The sequence below is a fragment of the Gasterosteus aculeatus genome, chromosome 9, assembly GCF_964276395.1.
Source record: "Gasterosteus aculeatus chromosome 9, fGasAcu3.hap1.1, whole genome shotgun sequence".
NCBI classification, from domain to species: Eukaryota; Metazoa; Chordata; class Actinopteri; order Perciformes; family Gasterosteidae; genus Gasterosteus; species Gasterosteus aculeatus.
In genome coordinates this window covers 15,511,238-15,535,386 of record NC_135696.1, presented here as the reverse complement: position 1 = coordinate 15,535,386, position 24,149 = coordinate 15,511,238, and the positions used below count along the sequence as shown (strand labels likewise).

The following is a 24,149-nucleotide window of genomic DNA, read 5'->3' as shown; positions in this document are numbered from 1 at the left end:
TTCAAAGTCACACAAACACACACACAAGGACTTTTTCCCCAATTAGACAGAGCGCGTAAACATTTCGGTCCCCGATCCTTTTTTCTATCAATTACTATTTGCGTTATCATTTAAACAGGCTCGTTCATTTATACTCTGTGTCGTGTGTTGTCTTCAGGCCTACCCTTACAAGAAGAACTTGGTGTGGAAAGAGGCCCGAGTGGATATCCCCCCTCTTGTTAGAGGTCTGGCGTGGGCAGCACTGCTTGGCATTGAGGTACAGGAGAATAGTCGTCCTATGTTTGGAAAAGCTGCAGTTTGAACATTGTTTTGAGTTGACATTCATCTCGTTTTTTCTTTTTTTTTAATACACAGGGAGACATTCAAGCCAAATACGAAAGCATTGACAAAGATACTCCCATCCCGACAGATCGACAGGTAACTTCTTCAGAAGACACAGCAGTATCACGTTGTCAACGTTTTGCTGTCATTCTTTTATCGGGTGTGTGTTTTTTGTGCGCGCCGACAGATTGAGGTCGACATCCCGCGCTGTCACCAGTACGACGAGCTGCTGTCGTCTCCTCAGGGCCACATCAAGTTCAGGCGTGTGTTGAAAGCCTGGGTGGTCTCCCACCCGGACCTGGTCTACTGGCAGGGTTAGACACTCATCTGGCAATTTATTTAGCTCTCACTGCATTTTTGCACCGCTGCACCCCCACCACACTCGCCCTTTGTTTGCATTATTTGCTATTGTAGTATATATGCTCGGACACTAGGTGGGGCTCATGTCACATCTTTGAAATTCCTTCCCTTAGCTACAACCATGTAAGACAATAAATGTACGTTATAAACTGTTTTCTTTCCATCCTCTCAGGTCTGGATTCACTCTGTGCCCCATTCCTGTACTTAAACTTTAATAATGAAGGTAATAATAAATTTGAATAGCTAATAACTAGGGGTGTAACGGTTCATTTTAACAACGGTTCGATTCGAATTGCGATTCGTGGTTGCCGATTCGATTCATGGACGATCTGGGTTAATTTAGAACAATTCGATTCAGTGACTTGAAATCGATTCAGTAACTTTACTGGACAGTGCAGGCAAAGTTTCTGAGATCCCTGTTGTTTCTTGTAAGGAAATCAGGTTTAAATTAATTATGGATATTATAAACAAGCAAACAACAATTGATGGCAAATGTATTAACCGATAATACCGATCGATAAGTTGGTTTGTAAATGTCTCGCTCGCAGTCGTCTCCTCCACGCTGTGTTTTGTTGTTGTTCCGAGTTTCGCGCGGCTGCCGCTGCGTACTGATGACGTCACAGACAGGCAGACTGAATCGAGTAACGTTTAACGTGTCTAAAGTGCTAAAAAAACAAACAAACAAACACACATCCATACCGTTTTTATGCTTAAATCCAATGTGCAGTTTCCAAGTATCGATACAATCGATTATGTACCATTTCAATCGATTTGTAATCGATATATGTCGTCTGGAATGCCGATTTGCGGAGCACAGATCGATTCAGTTGGATCGCAGGAATATAAGTCAATTAATCGATTCAGTGAATGAATTGTTACACCCCTACTAATAACTTATTTCTGTCACAGCTTAGTTGTGTATTTACTTCAACCTTCCTGTTTTGTTTGTTTTTTTGGCTTGCTCTCATATTTATCTTGTGCTTTTATAGCTCTGGCATATGCCTGCATGTCTGCCTTCATCCCCAAGTACTTGTACAACTTTTTCCTGAAGGACAACTCTCACGTCATCCAAGGTGAGATTTACTAGTTCCAATATCACTTATTCTGCTGATGTTAAAGCTGGTATATTTTTTTTTGTTTCTCCTGATATAAATTACACACTAGCTCAAGCTTACTTGTTTCCACTCAGGCCATCTAGTGTTTTTGAGCTAATGAAGTCAACTGCTCTTAAGTTAAGTATTAAACACGGTCAACGCATTCAGCCAAGTTAAAAAAACAAATTATCCCCGGCTGGCACCGAGCATCCAGCCCTCAGCTCAATGTTGATTGCATTTAAGCTTCATGCTGTTCCTAAGCTGTAAAAAAAAAAACTAATTTTCAGTTTGTCTTAATGGAGTTTACAGCTGAGCCACATCATTTCGAGATACGGAAACAAATGAAACTGCAAAAGCCTGCAGAGAAATGTCACGAGTAATTCTTATGTGACAACAGCTCCCCCATATACTTCTTAAACTCTGTGGGGAATGTTCCCCTCATTGTTTCTTTCCACTGCTCGATGCCCTGGAGAGCCAGCTAATGTTTATCTGTCTGGTTGGCTGATCTTTGTTCATTTACAGTGTGGGGGAAGCTGCTCGCACGACATGTTTCCACGCAGAAGTACATTTCCATGGCTGCATATTTGATCAGTAGTCTACCTGTAAAATGTCGTCTTCCTGTCGTCTCTTTTATAAAAAAGCAGTCTCTTTGTTATAAGTCATCAAATAGTTTAAAAAGCATGTAAACTTGGAAATCATTGCTACATCATTGATTTAATAAATCAAGTTTATTAGGTAGGTTTGTGTGTGTTTATGTTTGTGTTATACATCTTGTTTTCTTACTGTAAACTCTTTTCTGTGCCATTGGTTAAGTCACATTGTGCCAATGGCACTCGGGTCGGAGGTTGCTTTCTCTTGCTGAACAGTCTTTTGTCAAGTACATACAATCAGGTTTTTAGCACCCGAGCTGCGCTACAAATTATGCCCACACCTGTGTTTCAGAGTACTTGACCGTCTTCTCCCAAATGATTGCCTTCCACGACCCAGAGCTTAGCAACCATCTGAATGAGATCGGCTTCATACCGGACGTAAGTTTCCAAGAGTGCAAGTGCCGCGACGCACTGACGTCCATAGGCCTTTTTTTTCTTTTATTGCATGTCATGGACGGTAAGAAATGATTCCTGTGGTCTTCTCCACGTGAGGGCCAAAGGAAGTGACCACCCATTAGATCCCGGTGCATATCTTCTCATTGTCACGGCACGTTTTGTTCTCCAGTATTTGCGGCGAGGGTCAGGTTCTCCCCGTAGTGCACTGGTGATTTATACAGCGATTAATGTCTCCCATGCACACTTAATGATTGTCCTCGGCCTGCCTTACCTTATGTCTCTTACCATATGCCCCTCGTCCCGCCCTTAACTGCAGCTGTGGCCAGACAGGGACGAGGTTAAAGTGTCTACAGCCTCCCTGGGGTTTCAGTTAGTGTGCTGATGAATGAGTGTCACCTGTGGACCAGACTCCGATAAGAAGTGGGTCTTTTGTCACCGAGGAGTCCGCGATTAAGTCGTCCTCTTCCTCCCTCTTGCACTTTCGGATGCTGCTGTTCGTCTTTTAAAGTGGTGCAAGTGAAAGGTTGATTTTCTGCCATTAATTTAAAGTGTGTCAGAAAACATGAAATTGGGAAATAAACAGTGGTTTATGGCCTCACCTTCAACAGATGTCTCGATTCCTTCAATTTCTTACTCATCCAATTTTGGAACTTGCCAGCATCGACTTGCCTTTCAAAGGAGTGTTTTTGTTAAGAGACCAAGATGATATTGGAACAAGCTTTGTTGATACAGCTTTCATGTTTGAGGTCAATGCCATCAATTAAACCTTACAGACCATAAATCCCCTTTTTCCTCTGTGAACTTCACACAGTCTCAACTGTTGTTTTGCTGAGGAAACTAATCCATCAGCCCTAAAAGACCAAATGTCACTGCAGTATGAAATTGATTTGCTTCCCATTGATGCTTACAAAAATCATTGCTGGATTAATACATAGTGTCTTGTGCATCACACAGAAAGCACAAGTAATCTTTGGAAATGCCGCGGGTTTCAAGGACTCCGCTCCAGTAATGCCTGAAGCCATCGGCAGAGAGACCGATTGCCTGTGGCCAGCGGTTTAATTCAGGCCATTCTCAATTTGGCCACATCTGCTCCGTTGGGTTTGCCATTTACACCTTCACTAATCCAATCCGGCTGCTGGGGAGCGGTTCACTTCGGACTCCCGCTCATCGCCCCCGGACTAAGTAAAAGAGGGCTGTCGGAAAAGTTACCTGCTCTCACGCAATCAGCTATCAATTAACTTTGTGAGATGAGCTCCAGTGCTGCTGTAATATTACACAGCCTCCGTGTTAGTGGCCAGCGATCGGCAAGGTGTTTTACCAGGTGGCTAATGGTGGATTGCGTGAGCGGCCCTTCATTTTCTTTTTATGCATTTCCTCTGGGGGAAACGTTAGAATGGAGAGAAAGAAGGATGGATGAGAAAAAAAAATGATTTGTATAATGACATTCTTTGTTTGTTGCTTTCACCCCATTGAGTAACAACCAAACTCAGCAGTTTGCTCTCTATGGCCGCTTGTTTCTCAGAAGCCTCAGAGATGCGCGCTGCAGGTCTTTCAGGGATCTCTATAGTGAGAAAAGCAGGTCACTTATAACCTGTGAGCTCCCAGCGGTTCGATTTGACTATAATATTGGATAGAAAATGAATGCTACATTATCTCCCAAATGTATTCACTGTATATCTTCTCTCTTTTTCTTACCGCACAGCTTTACGCCATTCCGTGGTTCCTGACTATGTTTACACGTAAGTAGCTTTTCGTTGTCCTCACAATGTGGTTATGACGTCACTGAGCATGTTCAGAAACGTTCAGTATGAATACAATTTACTGAAAAGGTCAGTGGGTCCAGTATGGACCAGATCTGTCATTTTTTTTCTCTCGCTGTGACCTTTTCACTTCTAGCTGCTAATTAATTTCAGATCTGAAAGGAAAGGGCTTGACCGCTCAGTCCCACACTGCCTCAGCTTTTCACCATCACGTCTTCTATTTATCCCTGTTTTTTTCATTTACATACATCGTAAAAGCTTTGTTGAGGCTTTCAACTACATATTGCGGTCTTCTATAATGCAATAGTTTGTTCAGTTGTCATTGATGATCTCTAACGGGATACATGACACAGTGAATAAATAAAATTTGAAAATTGGTCCAGTGGATGGACTAAACTTGCAGTAAAAAGGCTTAAAACACAGTGGTGACAAGTAAGTGAATACATTAAATCAAGTACAGTAATTATTTTGGTACTTTTCTTTTTCTAATGTGTTTCTATTTCCTGCTAATTCATACTCCACTACATCTCCACTTCAGCTGGAGTGCTTGCTATTTTTCACGGATTTCATTGTTATTGATTAAAACAACCTTAAACTACTGCATATAAAGTACATAAAATGAGCTCCTCCTCAGCCAGCACAGCACCCAGTTCCATATCAGTAATACTGATCCAATAGTACAAGATTTATATAATAAAACATGGGCCATTTTTGTTGCCGTTACTGTTAAATGCAGTGCTTCTACTTTTGTCTTTAGTAAATGGTTTGAAGTACTTTTCTTGTTATGTAGTGCGTCAGTCTTTTCACTGTTTTGAAATAATATTCCAAAACGGTCCGCCAGAGTTGTATGGTGTACTATACTATAGTTTTTAAAAGGCAACGGTCTTTTGAATGCAGGAATCCAATCTGAACATGCGTCGTGTCTATGACTGCGTGACTAAGCAGGGTGGCAGGACGGATCTGCAGCCTTTAAAGCCTTTAAAGGGTCATCATCACGCTTCCTGTGGGCCCGCCTGCACCGCTTTAAGTAGTGACTCATTAATGCTCCGAGTCAGAAAAATAAGAACCTGGGCCTTTTCAGTATTGTATGAAATACAGTTGAGGCCGTTGTAAAAGTCGCACATTTATTTTAGGAAAAGTGATTACATTGTCATGATTTTACAGCCAGTTGAAAACCTGCAGATATTTCTATTCTAGCCTCAAGTCTGCATGAAGCGGTAACATTAAGAAGGTTCATGAGTAGGACGTAGCAGACAAAATCAATTCCAGGCGCTCTATTTCGGGATGGTAAAAATAAAAGCCTTCAAAAAATATTGATTTAAAATATTATGACATCCAACTTTCTTCCCTCACGAGAACCTTTAGGGGAGCGTTTTGTGTTTCTATACCTTGTTATGCACCTATTTATTTAAAACCTTTTTATTTTTGATTCCCCCTAATTTGATTTTGTCCACCACATACTGATGAATTTTCTCCCGCTGTCCTGTGATCATTTTTAGATGTTCATAACGAGGAAGTATTACAGAATCCAGCAATAACTCCTTGCTTAATTGTGGAACTATCTTGTTTTAATGGCATATTGCAATGTAAGAGTCCTCTCACCTTCTGTGCAGCAGAACTGGTACTTTATTATTATGTTCTTGTAATTGTAAGGGTCAGCTGGTGGTTTTCAGTATGTCATTTGTCAGCACATGGCAGCGTTGAGCTTTTATCTTCAGCAGGGCTCAGTTGGGGCTCTGAAATACGAGTATATTAATAAGGGTCACAGGTCATTGTTACAAATTCAATAATGAGCAATTAACCTCTGCCATCTAAATACGGACACATTGTACGGTAGAACTAGTTAAAAAAACTTTTTGGGATTGTAGATCTTTGCATTCTCCACTCTTATTGACAGAACACAACCCGTGGTTTACATTAAATGTAGCCAAATTGATCTTGTTCAGTCCTTTGCATGGAGGTATTGCAACACACATTCAAACACACACACACACACTCTCAGATCACTCTCGGGGCAGAGAGTGTGCGGTGTGACCCTTTTACCCCCCCTGCCCCCTTTCCTCCCCCTGAGGCAGTGCATGAGTCCAGTATTCAGCTAATGTCCTCAATCCAATATGAGACAAGGTTGCAGGGTCATCCTCAATTCTCTCTCTCACACACACACACAGATACACTTCCTGTCAGTCACATGCTCTAGTCTAGGCTGCTCAGCTGACTGCTAATGTGGGGGACGGCACCAATGCCAGATTCCACACACACACACACACACACACATGTCCACGTATACAAACGGACAAGCGCGTGCTGCGCAGCACACACACCTTTACAAACCGCGATTGATAAAAACAGCTGGGTTGTTCTGGCTCTCAAAGGGGAGGAAATATTCCATTTTTGAAAACTGCAAGTAATATCACTGAGCTAATAACTGCAGTGGGACACGTTATCGGGATAGTTTTAGTTGGCTTGAAATGGCCTGTGCAGTTTCCTTGTTCTAAAGCTCCTCAGCCCCCTGATGTTCTTCCTGTCATTTTCCCACCACAACACCCACCACAAAAACATTTTCCCAGCTGCCTCCCCCACTGCAAATATCCCTGCAGGCAACCCTGCCAACGCACAATATTGCTTGGTGTGCTTCCCATTTTAAAGCCATCGAGCCATCTTAAGTAAATGCATTATGCACATGCAAATCGCAATCATTATGAGCAAACTGATTCCCCATTTCTCTCTGTGTGCGCGTCGCATGCTATTATATCTTGATTGCATGAGCCTTTATGTGTATCCCTCATGGGGTTTGTCTTCTCAGTCACTGATCTTCAGTCATTTTGTAAAATATCTCCCTTTTGTTGTGTTTTATTTCCGTACCCTCCATACAGATGTGTTTCCACTGCACAAGATCTTCCACTTGTGGGACACGCTGCTGCTGGGTAACTCTTCTTTCCCCTTCTGTATCGGCGTGGCCATATTGCAGCAGCTCAGGGACCGCCTCCTGGCCAACGGCTTCAATGAGTGCATCCTGCTCTTCTCTGACCTGCCAGGTGAGAATATAAGAGCGCATATACATCTTTGGTAAATATTATGTCTTTCCTTTTGTCCCTCAAGGGCATTATAAATAAATATAACTTGGAAATAAACAACAACTTAACACCATCTTCATTAACTTTCTTCATAAATTAAGCAGTTCTACTGTACGAGCATATGACAAAAATACTTTTTTTCCATCACTAAATCTTACTTAAGGGTTGTCCATCTGTGCAGGAAGTTTTTTTTTTCGGAAAGTACTAATCTTTGCTAATGTGTTTTGCGTTACTAATATCCTCAAAGTAGGCAGCGCTGCTCTCCAACAGACACAATCGCAATCACAATTCAGAGCCTCGAATCAATCATTAGTTTTTGTATACCGCTCAGCGGCTAAAATAATTGAAGGAACGATCTTTTATCGGGGTATGGCATGGATTCAATTGCACTTCTCTGATAATGCTCTGGTCAGGTAAGTAGGTTTCAGATGTATTGGGGTTGATTAGGGTCATTAACGACAAGTGGGCAACAATGAGACGAGCCCCAAAACAGGTGGAGGCCAATCCAAGGTTCTCCCTCTTGATCTCGTTGACTGGTTTACCACTGTTGTTGGCTTTAGCTGGAGTCATTATCTGTTAGGGCATTGAGTGTTCCTTTCATTTTTTTTTGAGCAGTGTAGACTGATGCTATTGGGTTCTTGAGTGCTAAAATCTTCATGGGACATGGAACCAGTAAGGGTAAGTGGCACCTTCCCGGCTATTGCCACCAAATACAAGATCGTTCCTACGAGAAAAGTAGATGAGACATATATATATATATGTGTATAAATAAATAAAGCCCCACTTTTCACGGGGATGTGAGGCCAGCAGGCTGCCCCGAGGCTGTTTGCCAATACAAACATAGAGAGACATGTATTAAACATGGGAAACGTTAAACAACGGGAGAATGTGTGGTGTTGGTAAACCACACTGGGAGGAAAAGTTCAATGCAGCCTACGAGCATCAATGTAATGCACCTGAAGTTTTCATTCATACTCGCACTAAACCTGAATATAGTGTCTTAGCTCTGCTGTATGGCTGTTAATCCCAGTTGATTAGTGCATGGCAGGCAAGAGGTGTATTCCTGCCTCTTTTCTCAGGAGCATTAAAACAATCAACAAGGTGTTCAGTGGATTGATTCTGATCATAAAGCCTGATGGAAATACATCTCTGTATTTATTAATTTTTTCACAGCTTTAAACGTGAAGCTCTGCTCAGAGCACTTCCAGGTTTTTGTTTACTATATATGCCTCACGGAGTGAATACACACTGTGGACACAGAACTGTCTCTTAAGATGCCTTATCTATGCCTCTTTGTCAGTTGCAAAAAAGAGATTACTTCTGCAAAGTATCGGTGACATAAAATCCGAGTGCGCCATTCATAGTGTATGTCTTCAGAATATACCTCTCGCCTGGAGGATAGCTAACGATTCCCTTTAAAACTCTATTTCCAAATGCTCCTCAGGCCCATTTTTTTACTAGTAGAAAGACAGAATGACATTGAGGTTCTAAAACCAACCGCGATAGGGACGATTTGTCCTAAAGGGAACCTGGAGCACTCTGTAAACTAAGGCCAGCAGTCTTAAGTTCAGCGTATCCGTAACTCGCTGTGTTTCACTGTTCAATAGATTCATGTGATTGAGGCCGAAGGGAAAAGGAGCGCTGCTTCTCCTTATAAAGGTAAAATATGTTGGCCTAGAGCTGCAGTCAGCTTCTTTTGCCTGGATTTCCTGAGAGTGGCTACGACTGCCAGCTCGTTTCTGTATATCACTCCCAGGCTTATTATCGCAGCTTGTGTATACCTCAGTAGTGACAGTGTAGTATCTGGAAAAGTATATTAATTCGGAGCCGTAGACTGACCCAGTACACATTACTTGGTACAGACTGTTAAATCCAAGTTCAGCACAATATGTATCACCCAACCAAATTAGATCAGAGGTCTTACTACTGTGGGCTTTTAATCCTGGAATGTATCGGGTTTATTTTTTTTAGACATGCTTTTAGACGCGATGGCAAATTTGGTGTCTCTCTCATGACGGTAATTTCTCAACAGCTAATGGACGGATTGCCTTAAAATTCCCCACAATCATTCATGGTTCACAGAAAGGATGAAGCCTACTTTTCTACATAGTTCAGCTTGTGAAGGAATTAACAGCAAAAACTGGTGCGTTATCAGCCACCTATACTTTATTTTAGAACTAAATAGAAACTCTTTAACATGGCAAAATGCTTAACTAGGACGGTGACTATGTTACTCTTACTTCCACACTAAAGAACAGCTTCACAGAGCTGCAAGTGCATCTGTAGAAACTGTCCCGTCTTAACAGGCTGAATATTTGTATTGCGTCTACTGTTTGCAGTGCGTGTGATTCAATGCATAGGGCATCAAATAAAACATGAAGTAGGTTCCGCCATGTTTGTTAATTGAGTTCCAAAAGTTTCAAGTAAACCATGGCAGCCTCTGTAAGTTTTGAAAAGTCAGTCTGCATTTGCTCCGCGTCACCACATTTATGTAGTTATGAGTAAACAAAGCCACACACACACACACACACACTGTGTTACGGTAGATATTTTGTGATTTGTGGCACACACCTGCTCCTTCCTCACATCAGGCGGGCAGAATTGATGTCCTCATACAAGTGAGACTTACATTCATTTGTCTCAGAGCCAGAGTCCCCGTGCACCACCTGCTTCACATGCGTGTAACAACCTGAGACGGCCGATTGTGAAGCCGGAGAAACGAAACCAGATGACGGTCGAACAGTGTAAAAGGAAGGCAGTGGTCAATCAACCTCAATCAGTCAAGATACCAGCACACGCGTAAGAAGAATCCAATTTGCTTTGTGGTTGACATTTCTTTTCATTTCAGCCTGTGCGTGCTGGAAGCCCGTATTTAGTACGGATGACGGGTTGTGTCAGATGTGAAAAGGCACAAGGAACAAGCGTACGCATTTTGACTTGATCTAACGTTCAGTGAGGTGGATGAACTTTACGAGATGCGTAGGAAGGCTTGACATTTAGTTTTAAAATATAAACAAGTTGGCTCTGTTTCCACTCCTGTTGGAATAAAAGTGAGCGGTCGAGATAACGTTACAGGACGGTGGCTCTTAAATGATTCAGACACGCTCCCCGCCCTGCTTCTAGGCAGTAAATGGGGCCTGTGACCATGATTCTCAGTGGCTTGCCTATTACGCATAACACTGTGAAGTCTGCAGTTGCCAATATTCCAACGGAGAGAAGGACACTGGATTTAAAGGAAGTGATGCAGACTAAAGGTGTCGCGCTCCCACACTTGGTTCCTGAAACCGTCGATACAGTTTACCGTTACTCGCCATCCTTTGCACAATTTTGTTGTCTGCAATGTGTCAAGTTATCTGGACCACCACCAAAGACTAAAAAAATACTGAATTCTTATTATTCTTATTATGGGTTTTATGAATAACATCTGAAATTTAAATTAAAAGTTAAGCGGTAAGACCTGTTCTGCAATGTTTTGCCTCCGGAGCCAGCAATTCATCTCGGCCGCTGTTTGTTTGCAATTAATCTCATTTTGTGATTCCCATTTGCCAAATCTTGTTGCCTTGGGTAATCTATAACTTTCTCTTGTTCGGAGACTTCATCGATTCACAGTAGACCAGAAAGGCTCTCAGGCTGACAGGAGCCGTGTGTTTACTGATGATGCAGCAGCATTTGCCTTCACGGGACATTAGCATCTGTCTCAATGAGCAGAGCTGGGCACAGAAGCGACGAGCTCTAGTTATAGACGTTTAGTTCTAAAAAATAAAAAAAACACACCCACAAGATGCTGAAAGCGCTGGAGGACAACACTGCACGGAGAGGCACCTTTTAAAACATCAGCAGAAGTATGAGTAGAATGTCCGAGGTTTAAACGTTTGGTGTTGCAAGTGGATGCCGAATTTGGAACGACACATTTTCCTTCAGCATTTGGGGAAATAACTGATCTTTTTTTAAATACAATAATAGCAGGCAGCCAGCTTTAGACCTGGTTATCATATACATATGCTCTGGCAATATCTGCATTACAAAATCCCTCTTGTGTGTTCCAAAAGAAATCCTTGGAGGACAGTATAACGGTGAGAATCAAGCAGGGGTGAATGAAGAAACCTCTGGACAATAAATCAATCTCCAGGCTCCTTATGTTCTCAATATTGTTGCGGTTTACAAATAAGGAATTCACTCAACCGAGTGTTGGCTCTATAATCTGTGGTTAATGTACAAAGTATTGTTCTGTTTTGTCTGCTTTCCTATGCAGGGTTGGTTGGACCATTTATAATGGCAACATCATCACTATGTGTTTTCATTTACGAAGCTCTTTAATCTCCATTATTACGAGATCTTTCTTCCTTTGCACCACAATCCCATTCCATAAGTCCCCTTGAGTGGCTCCGTACTAAACATGCAATTGTTCTATTTCTGGCAAAAAGTCACAACCCACAACCAACACCTCCACATAATTACTGAAATATGATTTTTGGCTTTTTAATGAAATTGGCTGCCTTGGAACACCCAGCGGAGTCCATGGCTTGTTAAAACAACTATCAATCTCCTCTTCCCCCTTCCACCCGCTTTCAGCCGGGGGAGGGATTGCATGCAGTGTGCGTTTCCTAAGGAACGGCCTGTGTGCTTGTCGATGAGGAATCTTTTGCTTTTTATTTTTCACTGGAAGGAGCCGTGTAAGAAAGAGGTCTGTGAGGTCCAAGCCCATGAGAGCTGACCGACGCAGACCGGGGGCATCGCTGTGGGACAGAAGAGTGGGGAAAAGATACATCTTTTATATAATTTGGCTTGAGACTGCGCCAGGTGCAGGTCAGACCAAGGAGCACTCATTAGGCAGGCTTGCTTATTATCCACACACACAAAAAAGGGGAGTAAAAGAGGAGTGTCTGTCAGTGTTGAGCAGCGCGAAGGAAAGAATTCCTAATTTACCCAAATCCTCTGCTAATCCAGTGAGTCCCTGTGCCCTAATCCTCTCTATTCTCGACATGAGAAGCAGGCGAAAGATGGATCCAGCTGGAGAGGCATTAGGGAGAGAACCTTTTGCGCCGTTCTGAAAATGTATTTTGGAACAAGGGCAGCAACAAGCCATGACCCGTTGTTACCTCAAAGAGCCGCTGGCGCTGCTGGATGACTACTTACGATTTTTTTAAAGGCAGCAAAATGGCAAGGTCAAGCTGCTCGGCCTCCCGCACCCCATTTACATAATCTTTTATGCTTTATGGGTGGGAATCATATTTTCATTCGTTTATTTTATTCTCCCACTCGCAGCAGTTAAAACAATAGTTAATATTATCAGTAGTAATTGAAAATGAGGAGATCAGCAGAAAGCCATTGAGTTTATTTTAGGTTTTTAGTGAAATGCTATGGTTTGCAATTGGCGTTCTGGTTCAGATGTTCCCTTCCGGATGAATTGTAATTGCTTGAGTTTCCATCCACGGCCACCGTTTAGTTCAAAATATTTGATATTTGACTTTATCCAGAGTTGTTGGCTTCAGTTGAACTTTGTATTGCATGCTAACACAATCCATTAACATGGGGAATAATTGCACAACATAACTGGCAAACGTCCCGATGTTAGCACTGTTGTTGTGATTATGCTAATAGTTAGCATTCATCTCAAAGCTCTGCTGTGGTGCAGCCTTGCAGAACCGCTAGCATATAAACTCTTGCTGTATACTGAAAGCCTGCACTTTTCTTCTAAAGCTATTGATTTCCACTTTTGAAATGGTGTTGTTTTTCAGTGGATTTATAATAATTGGGTGTAGGTAATAAAAGCAATTCGTGAAAAGGGGATTTTATTGCTGCTCTGTTGTTAATGACTCTGTTGTTTATGGCGATAGCATCGACATTTTGAAATACATTTTATTTTTGCCGCACAGAAATTGACATAGAGCGCTGTGTTCGTGAATCCATCAACCTCTTCTGCTGGTCTCCAAAGAGTGCTACGTATCGACAGCACGCTCAGCCACCAAAGGCCGCTGGCGACGTCGGCTTTGGGAAAGCGGCGACATACTACTCGTCCGACTACCAGGACATGCCCAGGACGGACCTGGTGAGTTTTTTATTATTCAAACAGTATGTTTCTTACTGTCAGTGACTTTTGTTGCCCTCAGTTTTTTTTTTTTTTTTTGCTTTATCCATTTATACCGAATAACTGAAAAGACTTGGTTTCTGTAGTCTGGTGTCTAATAATATTGTAATCTTTTAGTTATTTCAGACGTATTCTTTTTTTTTCTTTTTTTTTAGAACAATGAAAATATCTGCAATATCATTGATTGTATGTCTTTTTATTACCAATTCTGTTTAAAATTACAAGGTCAGATCAGATAGCATTCTCTAACAAAGCATTATAAAATCTTTATGTGTACATTACATATACATTTATAATTTAGCTGAGGGAAGCTGAGCAAAGCAACTTACAGAGGGCACAGAACCTGAACAACAAGGATCAAGAAAGTGCAGTTTCTTTAAGAAAGCCAAACTACAAAGTGCTGTAAGCAAGTAGCATCGTAATGAAACGTGTAATGTTGAGCTGATGCAATCACAGAGTAATACTTGTCATATTAAGTAAAGGTTCTATTTTGATAAAGAAAGCATAGTAATATACTTGTTAATATTGGGCTAATGTTTACTCATGCTTATTATTATGGAAGACCAACTTTTCCTCACAAAATAAAGCGGAGATTCTATTTAAATTGTTTAGTACGTTAATGCTGTCAAAATTTCAATTTCAATTTCAAATGCACTGATCGGTGAATAATATCAGCCTCTATCTAATTAGACTAAATGTTATTTTTAATTTCTATTTTAAATAAATCTATCATTTATTTTATAACTGCAAATCCAGAATGAGCAGCAAAAAAGGCAGAAAGATCTTCTTCATATTGAATGCCACCCACAGACTCCCACAGACATTATGACTGGGAGGGTCATTTATAAAAGGTATAATACATTCTTGCTATCAGCAGCTGCTTTTAAAGTTGGGTGGTAGAGTTTATTTGTGAAATATTTGTATAGTTTTTTCTTGCTACACAAGGCAGGACTCACGGAAAAATGCCCCAACACTATTCTCTAATCAACACCTGACACTGCACTGACCCCAGCAGGCAATGTTAAGCTGTATTGATTTTTCATGCTTGAATGACTTCCGTAGGAATTAGAAGGTACAGTTACAGCTTCATTCAGAACATGACCTCCCCAGTTTTCAATTCCCCGAATGGCCAAATATTGACTTGTTTTCAAATGCATTCTCTTAACGGAAGAACTCAGAAATATCTCTACAAATGCCGAATCTTTATTTATGAAGAGAATCTTCCCATTTTCTTTGCATTTGCTCTTTTGAAAGTTAATCCAGCATCCATAGCAGCAAGATGTGAAATGTGTAATACCATCAAGTCTACCTATCTAAGTTACAAAAATGCAGATGTATGTGCAAATAACAGTAAACACATTTATTTAAAAGTACTCTGACAAACTGGTCTCAGTTTAATACTGTGCCTCTGTAATTGAACAAGACCATCATTGTGAAGATTGACTTGGCTCTGACTCTGAGGCAGAAAGGAGCCAGCTGCAGACCCGATTGAGGGAAAGTTTAGCTGCACCCTTGGAACTGCAGCGGGAAGCCTCGGTGGAATCAGGAGAGCTCAGCACCCAGCTGCAGTTTCTTTCTCTCACGTCTATTGTCTCTGTTTAGTTGTTTGTGAAGCAGCTTTGTATTGTCTTTCAGAACTGAATGGATTGTTCTCAGAAAGCTCACGTGCACTCTTGTCAGCCCGTATCTGCTGTGTGCCCAAGTGATTGCTGTAATCTTTCTCATTCATCCAAAGCTGAGCGAGATATGGGTGGGAGGTGGCATTGATCCATGGCCACATCTCTCTGCGCCCCTCGTCTTCCTCGGAAAACATTCAGGCAGTAACACGTTTTGAGATGACACGCACATAGTACACGCAACAGTAACTACACAGTACGGCTGCCGAAAAGAAATCCAGGGTTCGGAATCTGTTGATAAAATAATGTGTTGGTCAATTATCATTATTAAACATTTTGGTAGATATTACGCCAAGGCCGCTGACAAAATTCTTGTCTTGCAGTTGTTCTTGGTTTAGTCTGTTCAGTGTGTGAAATGCTGCGAGACAAGACTGTGGCAACAGGGAATGAAGGTGTATGCGAAGTCCCATCGATCAACATGCCGTCCCTCCCTTTTTAGTTGCTCTTATAAAATCAATCCAAAGAATCGGAGCAAACCGGCGCTCCTTCTCTCTTCTCTGTGGCACTAATAAGACAACCTAGACGTGGAAAAACAAATACGACGAATGCTCTACACTTCGAAATTTCTTTAAGATGACTTAACACCAGTCAATCTTGACATTTATTTATTTTTATCTCCCCCTCATTCTCAATTTCCTAATTGCTAATGAATAGCTGTGCCAGCTATAGGCGCAGCGTTTGGGCAACGATAGCGGTAAAGCGTAACATGTTCACAGAGGTGGTTGGATGGACAACTTGTAATGAATCTACAATGAATCCTGGTTCCGAATGACGTCTTTACTAATTAAGACAAGAACACAATCGCTTGAAGATCTGTGTAACATACATCAAGCAATCTCATACAAAATATCTGCATATACATTTTGGCCTTTTGCTTTACATAATGTTTAATTGACAGTTTCAAGCTGTCATTACGTTTGGGGTGACAATTCAGGTTACTGTGTCTGCCCCGTTTTTGTTTTTTAAAGTAAAGCTAATACTGCGCTTTAAAGTCATCATCAATATTTCAGCTGGAGTACATAGTACAATAAGTTTTAAATTCCTTTATGATTTCATTAACGTCTTTCACGAACACTAAACATGAAAATGAAGAATTTCAGTCATAGAACATCAAGTTGCTTATACAACACCGAGGCTTGAGGTCAAAGTCCGCCTTTGGACTAAAACAGATATTTTTCACCAAAATTGTGCATTTCCGTTGCTTTTTCAATTTCTTTTTGAAAAAATAATTCCTGTTTGAGCGACGTTAGTGCCGGCTGTGTGGCCAGAATTAAAACCGTTTAATGGTGTGTGTTTATGTGCCTGTGTGAAGCTGCTGTAAAGGAGGGGGATTTGTTGTCAGCGGTGCACTCGGATCATGGCCTCAATTATGCTGATCTTCTCTTCCGTTGTTGTCTGACTGCAGACTTGGCAGATCAAATGTGTTTGTGTGCTTTTAGAAGTGATGCTCAAACACCACAAACGGTGATGTTTGATAAGTGACTCGGTAACAATGGCGCAGTGTGAAGGTCCTTTAAACGAGTCGTCGACCTTGCCATCAGGCTTCATCCAACGTCCACCAGTTCAATACGTTATTGGGTTTCCTGGGAGTATTTGTGAGTAGATGCACACTCACAAACCACTGCAGAGGATTTGTGTCTGCTTAACGGTAGCTCGGGTTTAGCCTCATCACTGTCAGGCCAGTGAGATGCGAGAGTGTCATTAAGCCATTTTTAGCTGCCGCAGACTGCTGCTCCTGACATTTAGGTCACCGCAGAGTCGCTCCGTCAGCCACAGGCAGTGACAGTCTGCATATGTCGCCTGTTTCCGACATATAACACCCATAAATTCATGTGTAGCAAGCGAGAGACTTCGTTTTTTTTTTTTTTTTTTTACACTCAAGTAGATCTATAAATGTTGCAACTCATCATTGCTGCACACTGAAAAGGGGCTTATAGGTGAGCGCAGCCAAGCAACTGAGCCCGTTTCTACTCTGTGGAGGTGGCAGCAGTACTCGTGCACACTACTAACACTACTCAGTGGGGAAGAGCGGTCAACAGCTCAGCACTGTCAGTTGTGTCAAACCCAAAACAGCATTGGCTGCTGTGTCAGCAGATTATTTTAACCAGGGTTTGGACTCCGGAGGTCCGACGAGAACTGCGACTCCCAAAGGGTTCAAAATGTCAATGAAAGCCGATCAATCAGTTGTTTTCTAGTAATGTGCATATAAACGTTTTGCACGGGTGGTTATCAAATGTGCTTTCCCGCAGTGGTCCGTTAAATGTTTACCTGCTTTAAAGGCTTCTTGGTTTTACTCCAGTGAGTAATCTTCTGAAAGCATTCCTCAAAGAGGCTTAGTGATCCACTTGCCATTTCCGCACTTCTTTTACATGTGGTGATTAATCAAACAAATGCATAAAAAATAACTGCAGTACGCATTTATCCATCATTAAATACCCGATATTCTATTTCCTCTTTTTTTTCTCTCTGTTTACTCATTTGCTTTAGCTGCTCCCTGTATTGGACGACATGCTAATTGTGGTCGATGTTGACCAGCAGACATTTGAGTGCACAAAAGTGTGATTAGTGCACACACATTAAAACGGCCAGATGCACCGCTGCTCCGGCGATTAGATGGTGGTCAACGAGACTCGCGGTAATCATTGCTGATCACAGCAGAGAGTCCAGGCAGATCAGTACGACTCAGCTGAACAGTAGCAGTGTTTCACTACGGATGGAGAAGTTGGTGCATCTGTGTTTTCTTTGGATTGGGAATCTGTTTCATCTTCACCAATAAGGACATTAAAACATATGTGTACCAACATTGTTTCCTTCTAGCTTCTATGCAAAATCAGCTAACTATGCTCTGATGCATCGTGGTCATGCTCGTTCTATAACGTCCTGCTCAGTTTTATATTTCTTAAGGTTTCCATTTCTCAATCAGTGTACACCTTTTTTCCCCATTAAATTCCTAAAATAATTCCAAGGCCTTTGGGAATCATAGAGGTATTAAAGTGTCTCACCATTTGCAGAATCCATGATTCGGCCCCCTGCAGCCACGCCTGTGGCTCAGTGCCTTAATGAACCCGTGTGGCATCCCAAATGGAAGTTGCTGGCAACCGTGTTGTGATCACTGCTGCCGGGCGTCTGTGGGGCTCTCTGACCCGAAATACCGGGTCAGCTTGACAAATTGTTTAAAAGGAGGATCGTAAAAGGCTTCGTTAATACAAATTACATTTAGTTAACACTGAAGGCATTTAGTCTTAATCACTGGTTTCTCAATATATAAGAAGCAATAATATCCAAGTCGATTATTCTTTCTGTCCTTGATTACTTAATACCGCATCCCGTTTTTCTCCTTCGTATGATCTCTTTTTTTTTTTTGTAGTCTCGCGAGCCGTTGGCGCTGTGCGACCTGAAAGCAGAAGTATCCCCGAGGATCTCGGCCGAGGACTTAATCGACCTCTGTGAGCTGTCGTTGGTCGGACCCGCCAAAAGGACCAGAGCCGGCAAGCCCAAAATCATCGCTGTTGACATCCGCAGTGTGGAAGAGTATCCTTTGCCATTTGTAAAGTTGACTGTGTATGTGTGTGTGTGTAGTTTAAATACATTGTGCAATCCTTCTCTGGTGAGGCAGATCAGGAAACTTTGGATTGTGTCCAACAAGCGAGAACATCAAATTATATAAATTATTGCCGGTTTTAGGTACGTTCATTCCCAGTTGAATTTATTTCAGCAAACTTTCTTCCAACTTTAACTTTGTGGGAAAGTTGCTGGACAGAGTTGTGATCGCGCTTTCGTGGAAGAATTATTTTAGCTTTTTGTAACTTTTACTTACTTACTTGTCCTGGTGCCAATGCTTTGCACGAGATTTAAAAATGAGCCTCTGGCACAGCGAGTAAACCAGTGAAATTTCCACCAAGTAGGAACAGATTCAGGGTGCATGGTCTACTTTAGTCAGGTGCTGCCAATATTCTCTCCATGTAACATTGAGTTGGACACATTACATCCGCCCAGGCGGCCCCACCACATCCTGCCCTCTGAGAGTTGGGGGGATTAAAGAAGCTTTACCGTTTGCTAAACCAAAGTTTCCCATTTTACATGGTTTGTTTTTCATTTTCTTTCATTGGAGATTACACGTTGCTTCATTATTTGAGAGGATTCTCCACATATGAAATTGAACTGAAATAAGGCGTCTTTTCCTGGAGTTTCCACTTGACACACTTACCATAAATAAATGTAGGTCTCCCAATCAAACAAACTCCCTGTAAATCCCTTAGATTCGTAATGAAAATGTCAACGGCCACATTCAATCCATCCTATTTCAAAACTGCACAAATAAGAATATTTCAGAATTAAATGGATGTTGCAAATGGGCAGTTGTTAATCAAAGCTAGGAGTGTATTGGCCCAGAGGACCCTGCCCCGTACAAGAGCCCGAGGACCCAAATAATTGAGCCTTAACCTTCAGATCAGCGCACCGGTTGTTGTCTAAGGGGGTAAAAGTGCCGTTGATCAATAGGGATTAGTGCATAGAGCGAGATTTCAAAATGTCAGTTCCTTTGGCTAAATTCCTTCCATGAGCATTGTGATAGACAGCTCCTCAGGCGGACTCTCGTGGATAAAAGGAATTTGACCACTTTAGAGGGATTTGGCAACCCGTGTTCACCTTTCTTTGGATCTTAGGTAAAGCTCTGTTGTGGGTTTCTGCTTTTAGAAAAAAGTGGATTAAATTCTGTGGAGTTAATCAGGACAATCTAGATTTGTCTGAGTAGGTTCCTGGTGGTTATTCTCTGCTATAAAACAAATGCCCCCTGTTTTTTCCAAGGTTAAATGTACGGCAATAGGATCTGTCAGTTCATGGATTGTATGCTGCGGTATGTAACTGACTGACTCGATATGTTCTTGTGGCAGCTGGTGTGATGTGTTGAACATCGTCCTTTGACCGAGAAAGAAGCACCTCTTGTCTCGGTGATACGGAGTAACAATGTCAACAGAGCTACGCTCTCTGAAACGGGACAAACACCTTTTCTCAAGAGTTATTATTCCATTACATACTACTGTGGGATTGTCCACTGTCCCCGTGCTGATGCTCACTCCATTTTCCACTAAATCCCTCACTAAGAAGCCGTCTTTTTCTTTTCTCTTTTTTCCTCTTTTCATTGTTGCTGCTGGCTGCCTCATTACATCAAACATAATGCGTCTGTATTATCCCTGCGCCTTCACTCCCTTTAGTTAAAAGAGCTAGAGTTTTTTCCCACACTGCAATGTAGAAGCTTGCATTACGAGACTTTTCTATTAGAAAACCATCATGACCAGCAGTATAAGAAGCTGTCTCATTAGGATATTGGTGAACTGATCGGATATTGCTAATTATGATCCTTTTTTAAATCTGTGTTGCCCGAGGGAATTCAAACAGGGTCCCTCACCCACTCAATGCTCTGCTCCTTAACCTCACGGCTTTTAGCTTCAGCAGAGGCCACATTTCTGGCAGCATCAACATTCCCTTCAGCACATCGTTCAACCCGGATGGTGAGCTGGTGCAGTGTCCTGCAACCGGAATCCTGCAGAACTACAGAGGACGGGTCATCGTGATCATCAGTCACGCCATGAAAAGTGCTGCCATGGTGAGAAAAGCAGCCACACACGCACACCAACAGGTCTAAACTCTTCAAGTATTACGTACGTCCAGCATGTGGCTCTTCTAAAGCCCCGGCCTCTCTCCAAGTAAACTGTATGAGGCATCTGGATGGAAATTCATGCCATTCTCAAGATTTACTGTTTTGAGTCCAATGCATTATCCAGATTCCCAACCAAATTCAAGATTTTTATATGAAATTACTCCCAAACACCATAATCAAAAGAATCACAATGGAAATTTTCAGATGCTAATTACATAAATTGTTGTTTTTGACGTTTCAGGGCACAAAAATAACAGCATAAGAACAGAACTGAAGATTATAGTGATCGTTACATATTCTCCTTTCGTTCTCTCGTTAAATTATCTAAACATTCAAAAAAGACTCAGCAGCTTTCGGCAACATCCCAAATTAGAAAATATTTCCTCCCTCTGCATGTGTGGAAGTTTGAGAGGGAAAAAAGTAGTTCTCCTTAATTGAAGGCAAGGCCATGGCAAGTTTATTTTGAATAGTGCATTTCTAAGACGAGACAATTCAAAGTGCTTCACATAAAACCATTAAAAGCATCAAAATATAAGGCTAATAATAAGAGCTAATAGAATAAACGTTGCAGTGCAGTTTAATAAATAAAATACATTCTTAGAATAGTATTAAATGCAGCCGCAAACCAAAAAGTCTGAGAGTCTCAGCAGAGCTGCAGCTTTCTGGGAGTCTGTTCCGTACATGTAGAGCAGAAAAAAACTGAACTCTGCTTCTCCATGTTTTGGTTCTGACGAAACATGAGTGATAGATTTCTTTTAGGGAGCAGCAGAAAGTTATCTGTTTCTAGCTTGGTTAAAAATAACCAAAGGAGAGTCGGGGAAGAATTCTTTCAGCAGATGGACTGAGATGTAAAAGCAGCTGTTTGTGAACTGTTTATGGCTCATGTATGAGAATGCGGCCTTAGAAAATCTGTGCTGTTATACAGCATTTGTGTATTCATGTATCATCATTATCTACCTATTTTGAAGAAAGATCACCATCTTCATCGTCACAAATGCAGCCAAGTCTGATGACTATTTACCGCTCCTGCCCAGTGTGGACAAACCCGCATTGGAAATTCCACATCTGACGTTCAGCCGTGCAGATCACAAAAGTAAAGGTCAATAAAAGGCCTTGGTTGCCACGTAAATGCCATCCGCATCTCTGTGCATCAGACCATTATCATTTACTGTGGGGCAAAGCAATGGATGCACTCTCTGAGCTCAGGCTTTAGCGTGCACCTCTAACATTTAAACCCTACTGGCATTCAGAAGTGAATCTCATTCCCCATGATCTGTTTTTATTTGATTCAGTTGATTGAATCTCTTTAACCGTCCTCATCAAGCTCTTGGATGTGTGCGCAATAACCTAGGAAAACAGAATATGTTGTATTTTGTTTTGTTTCTCTTTGAGAGACACTTTATATGCATGAAATATATTTATCAGGTCAATCCTTACGGTATTTCAGAAGGATTCTTTTGCAGATAAGTTGTTGCTTGGTCTCACTCTGCTCTTTGTTTTTCAATTTATTTTAGATATTTAGACAGCATGACTTCTAATGTGTTTGTGAGCTTTGGCTCAGGGCAAAAAACATAGTCGCGCAGAGATTGCCATGCACATCGGTAGATCAAAGGCATGGCAACAGTGAAGCAAAATAGCAAAACAAAATAGCGAGTTGGAAGGTGAGCCTGAGGTACAACTAACGAAATGTGTTTTTCCTGCTTTTGAAAAGAAAACTGCTTAATTATAGGCACGTGCATATTTTATTAATCTTCTTTCTTTCACTTTAGTTTAGACTCTGGACTGCGTGTGCATGTGTAGACTGTATTTGACTGATGTTACCGTGACTCCCCTCTTTGCTTCGTTGCACCTCAAAGAGCTGGGGGAAAAAAATAGCCCTCTTAAGTAGTTTGTGAGGGTGCTGTGACCTTGCGTATTTTGCAGCATTACTTCAGCCACCCTCAACCTGAGCAGAGCTCTAATCCAAAAACCCAAATAACTGAAGTCAGGGACTGTTCAGGGAAGTGCCACGCATTTTGGATGTTGGCTGGAAGGAAACTATAACTGCTTGTTCCTTTTTTTTCCTGTCCTCCCAGTTTGCAGTACACCTGGTCAAGGTAAATTTCCAACGGGTCTCTATCCTGGACGGTGGGATCAACAAGCTGAAGCCCACTGGACTCCTGACCGTCCCGTCCCCTCAGATCTGAGCACGTATCTCCGCACACTGACAAAAGGGGCGTTGCATTCCGACTTGATATTGAAGCAAAGAAAGAGATAAAGACTTTTTTGTGATACACATGTGAATTAAATCGGTGCAAAATGAAAATATATTAACAAAATTAGATTTTTTATTTTATTTTCTGCCTTCTGAATCAACTACTTCTTCTGAAACGACATCTATGTGTCATAGTCGCTTTGCACTGATAAATGTAGCTGCCTATGAATATCTCGTTCTGAGCCGGTCGATATAGGGAACTGTGTGCTGTTGTAACCTGAGTACACGTCTCCATCATGTACCATGACCTCAGTAATAGACATGTAAATGAATGAGCTCATTTTGGCTAATTTCGCCCAAACTGAACATTATAAGTCTCGCGGAGCTGTTGTAATGATTTGTGTTAAACAAGTGTATAGAATTAAGGGGCAACTGACTGAATGTTTGTTTTAGAAAGGATAAGTGATTTGTGAATTTGGTGATTTAACTTGACCTGTGAATTGTGTCTACTATGTATTTGAGATGCCATAGAAATAGATTTTCTATCATGTTATAGTTTTTTTCTAATACATCTATCTGATGAATAATCTAAATAAACTTTAGGTGAACACTCAATTTGTACTGTTTTAATTGATTTTCATAGTCTCACATGTCAAAGGTGGTTTGGTTTTGGATCATGGGCGATGCAGACTCAAGACATCATTATTGCATCATCTTTCTGTGGTATTGTGAAAGAATGAAGTGTTTGAACATCCCAAAGATTCGTTTTACCTGAAATTAAAAAACTGGAAACTCCAACAAAACAGTGTTTAAAAAGAGAAATCGGTGTTAATTACTTCAAGACTTCTATCAAGAGTTCATCCAAGGAGTCTCAAAG

General features: G+C 41.5%; 1 protein-coding gene across 3 annotated transcripts in view; it reads left to right on the top strand.

The window, feature by feature from the left end:
• The window catches only part of tbck (TBC1 domain containing kinase), a 29,381-nt gene extending 5,494 nt beyond the window's left edge, over positions 1-23,887 (top strand). For all 3 annotated transcript variants that reach the window (XM_078109079.1, XM_040186534.2, XM_040186536.2), the window contains exons 15-26: positions 158-256; positions 355-417; positions 509-635; positions 854-904; positions 1,671-1,754; positions 2,718-2,803; positions 4,524-4,560; positions 7,455-7,616; positions 13,532-13,704; positions 18,787-18,950; positions 20,865-21,024; positions 23,154-23,887. In XM_078109079.1, coding sequence (XP_077965205.1) covers positions 158-256; positions 355-417; positions 509-635; positions 854-904; positions 1,671-1,754; positions 2,718-2,803; positions 4,524-4,560; positions 7,455-7,616; positions 13,532-13,704; positions 18,787-18,950; positions 20,865-21,024; positions 23,154-23,264 — 1,317 coding nt within the window. In that variant the 3' untranslated portion in view covers positions 23,265-23,887. The remainder of the gene's footprint in view (positions 1-157; positions 257-354; positions 418-508; positions 636-853; positions 905-1,670; positions 1,755-2,717; positions 2,804-4,523; positions 4,561-7,454; positions 7,617-13,531; positions 13,705-18,786; positions 18,951-20,864; positions 21,025-23,153) is intronic.
• The last annotated feature ends 262 nt before the right edge of the window (positions 23,888-24,149 follow it).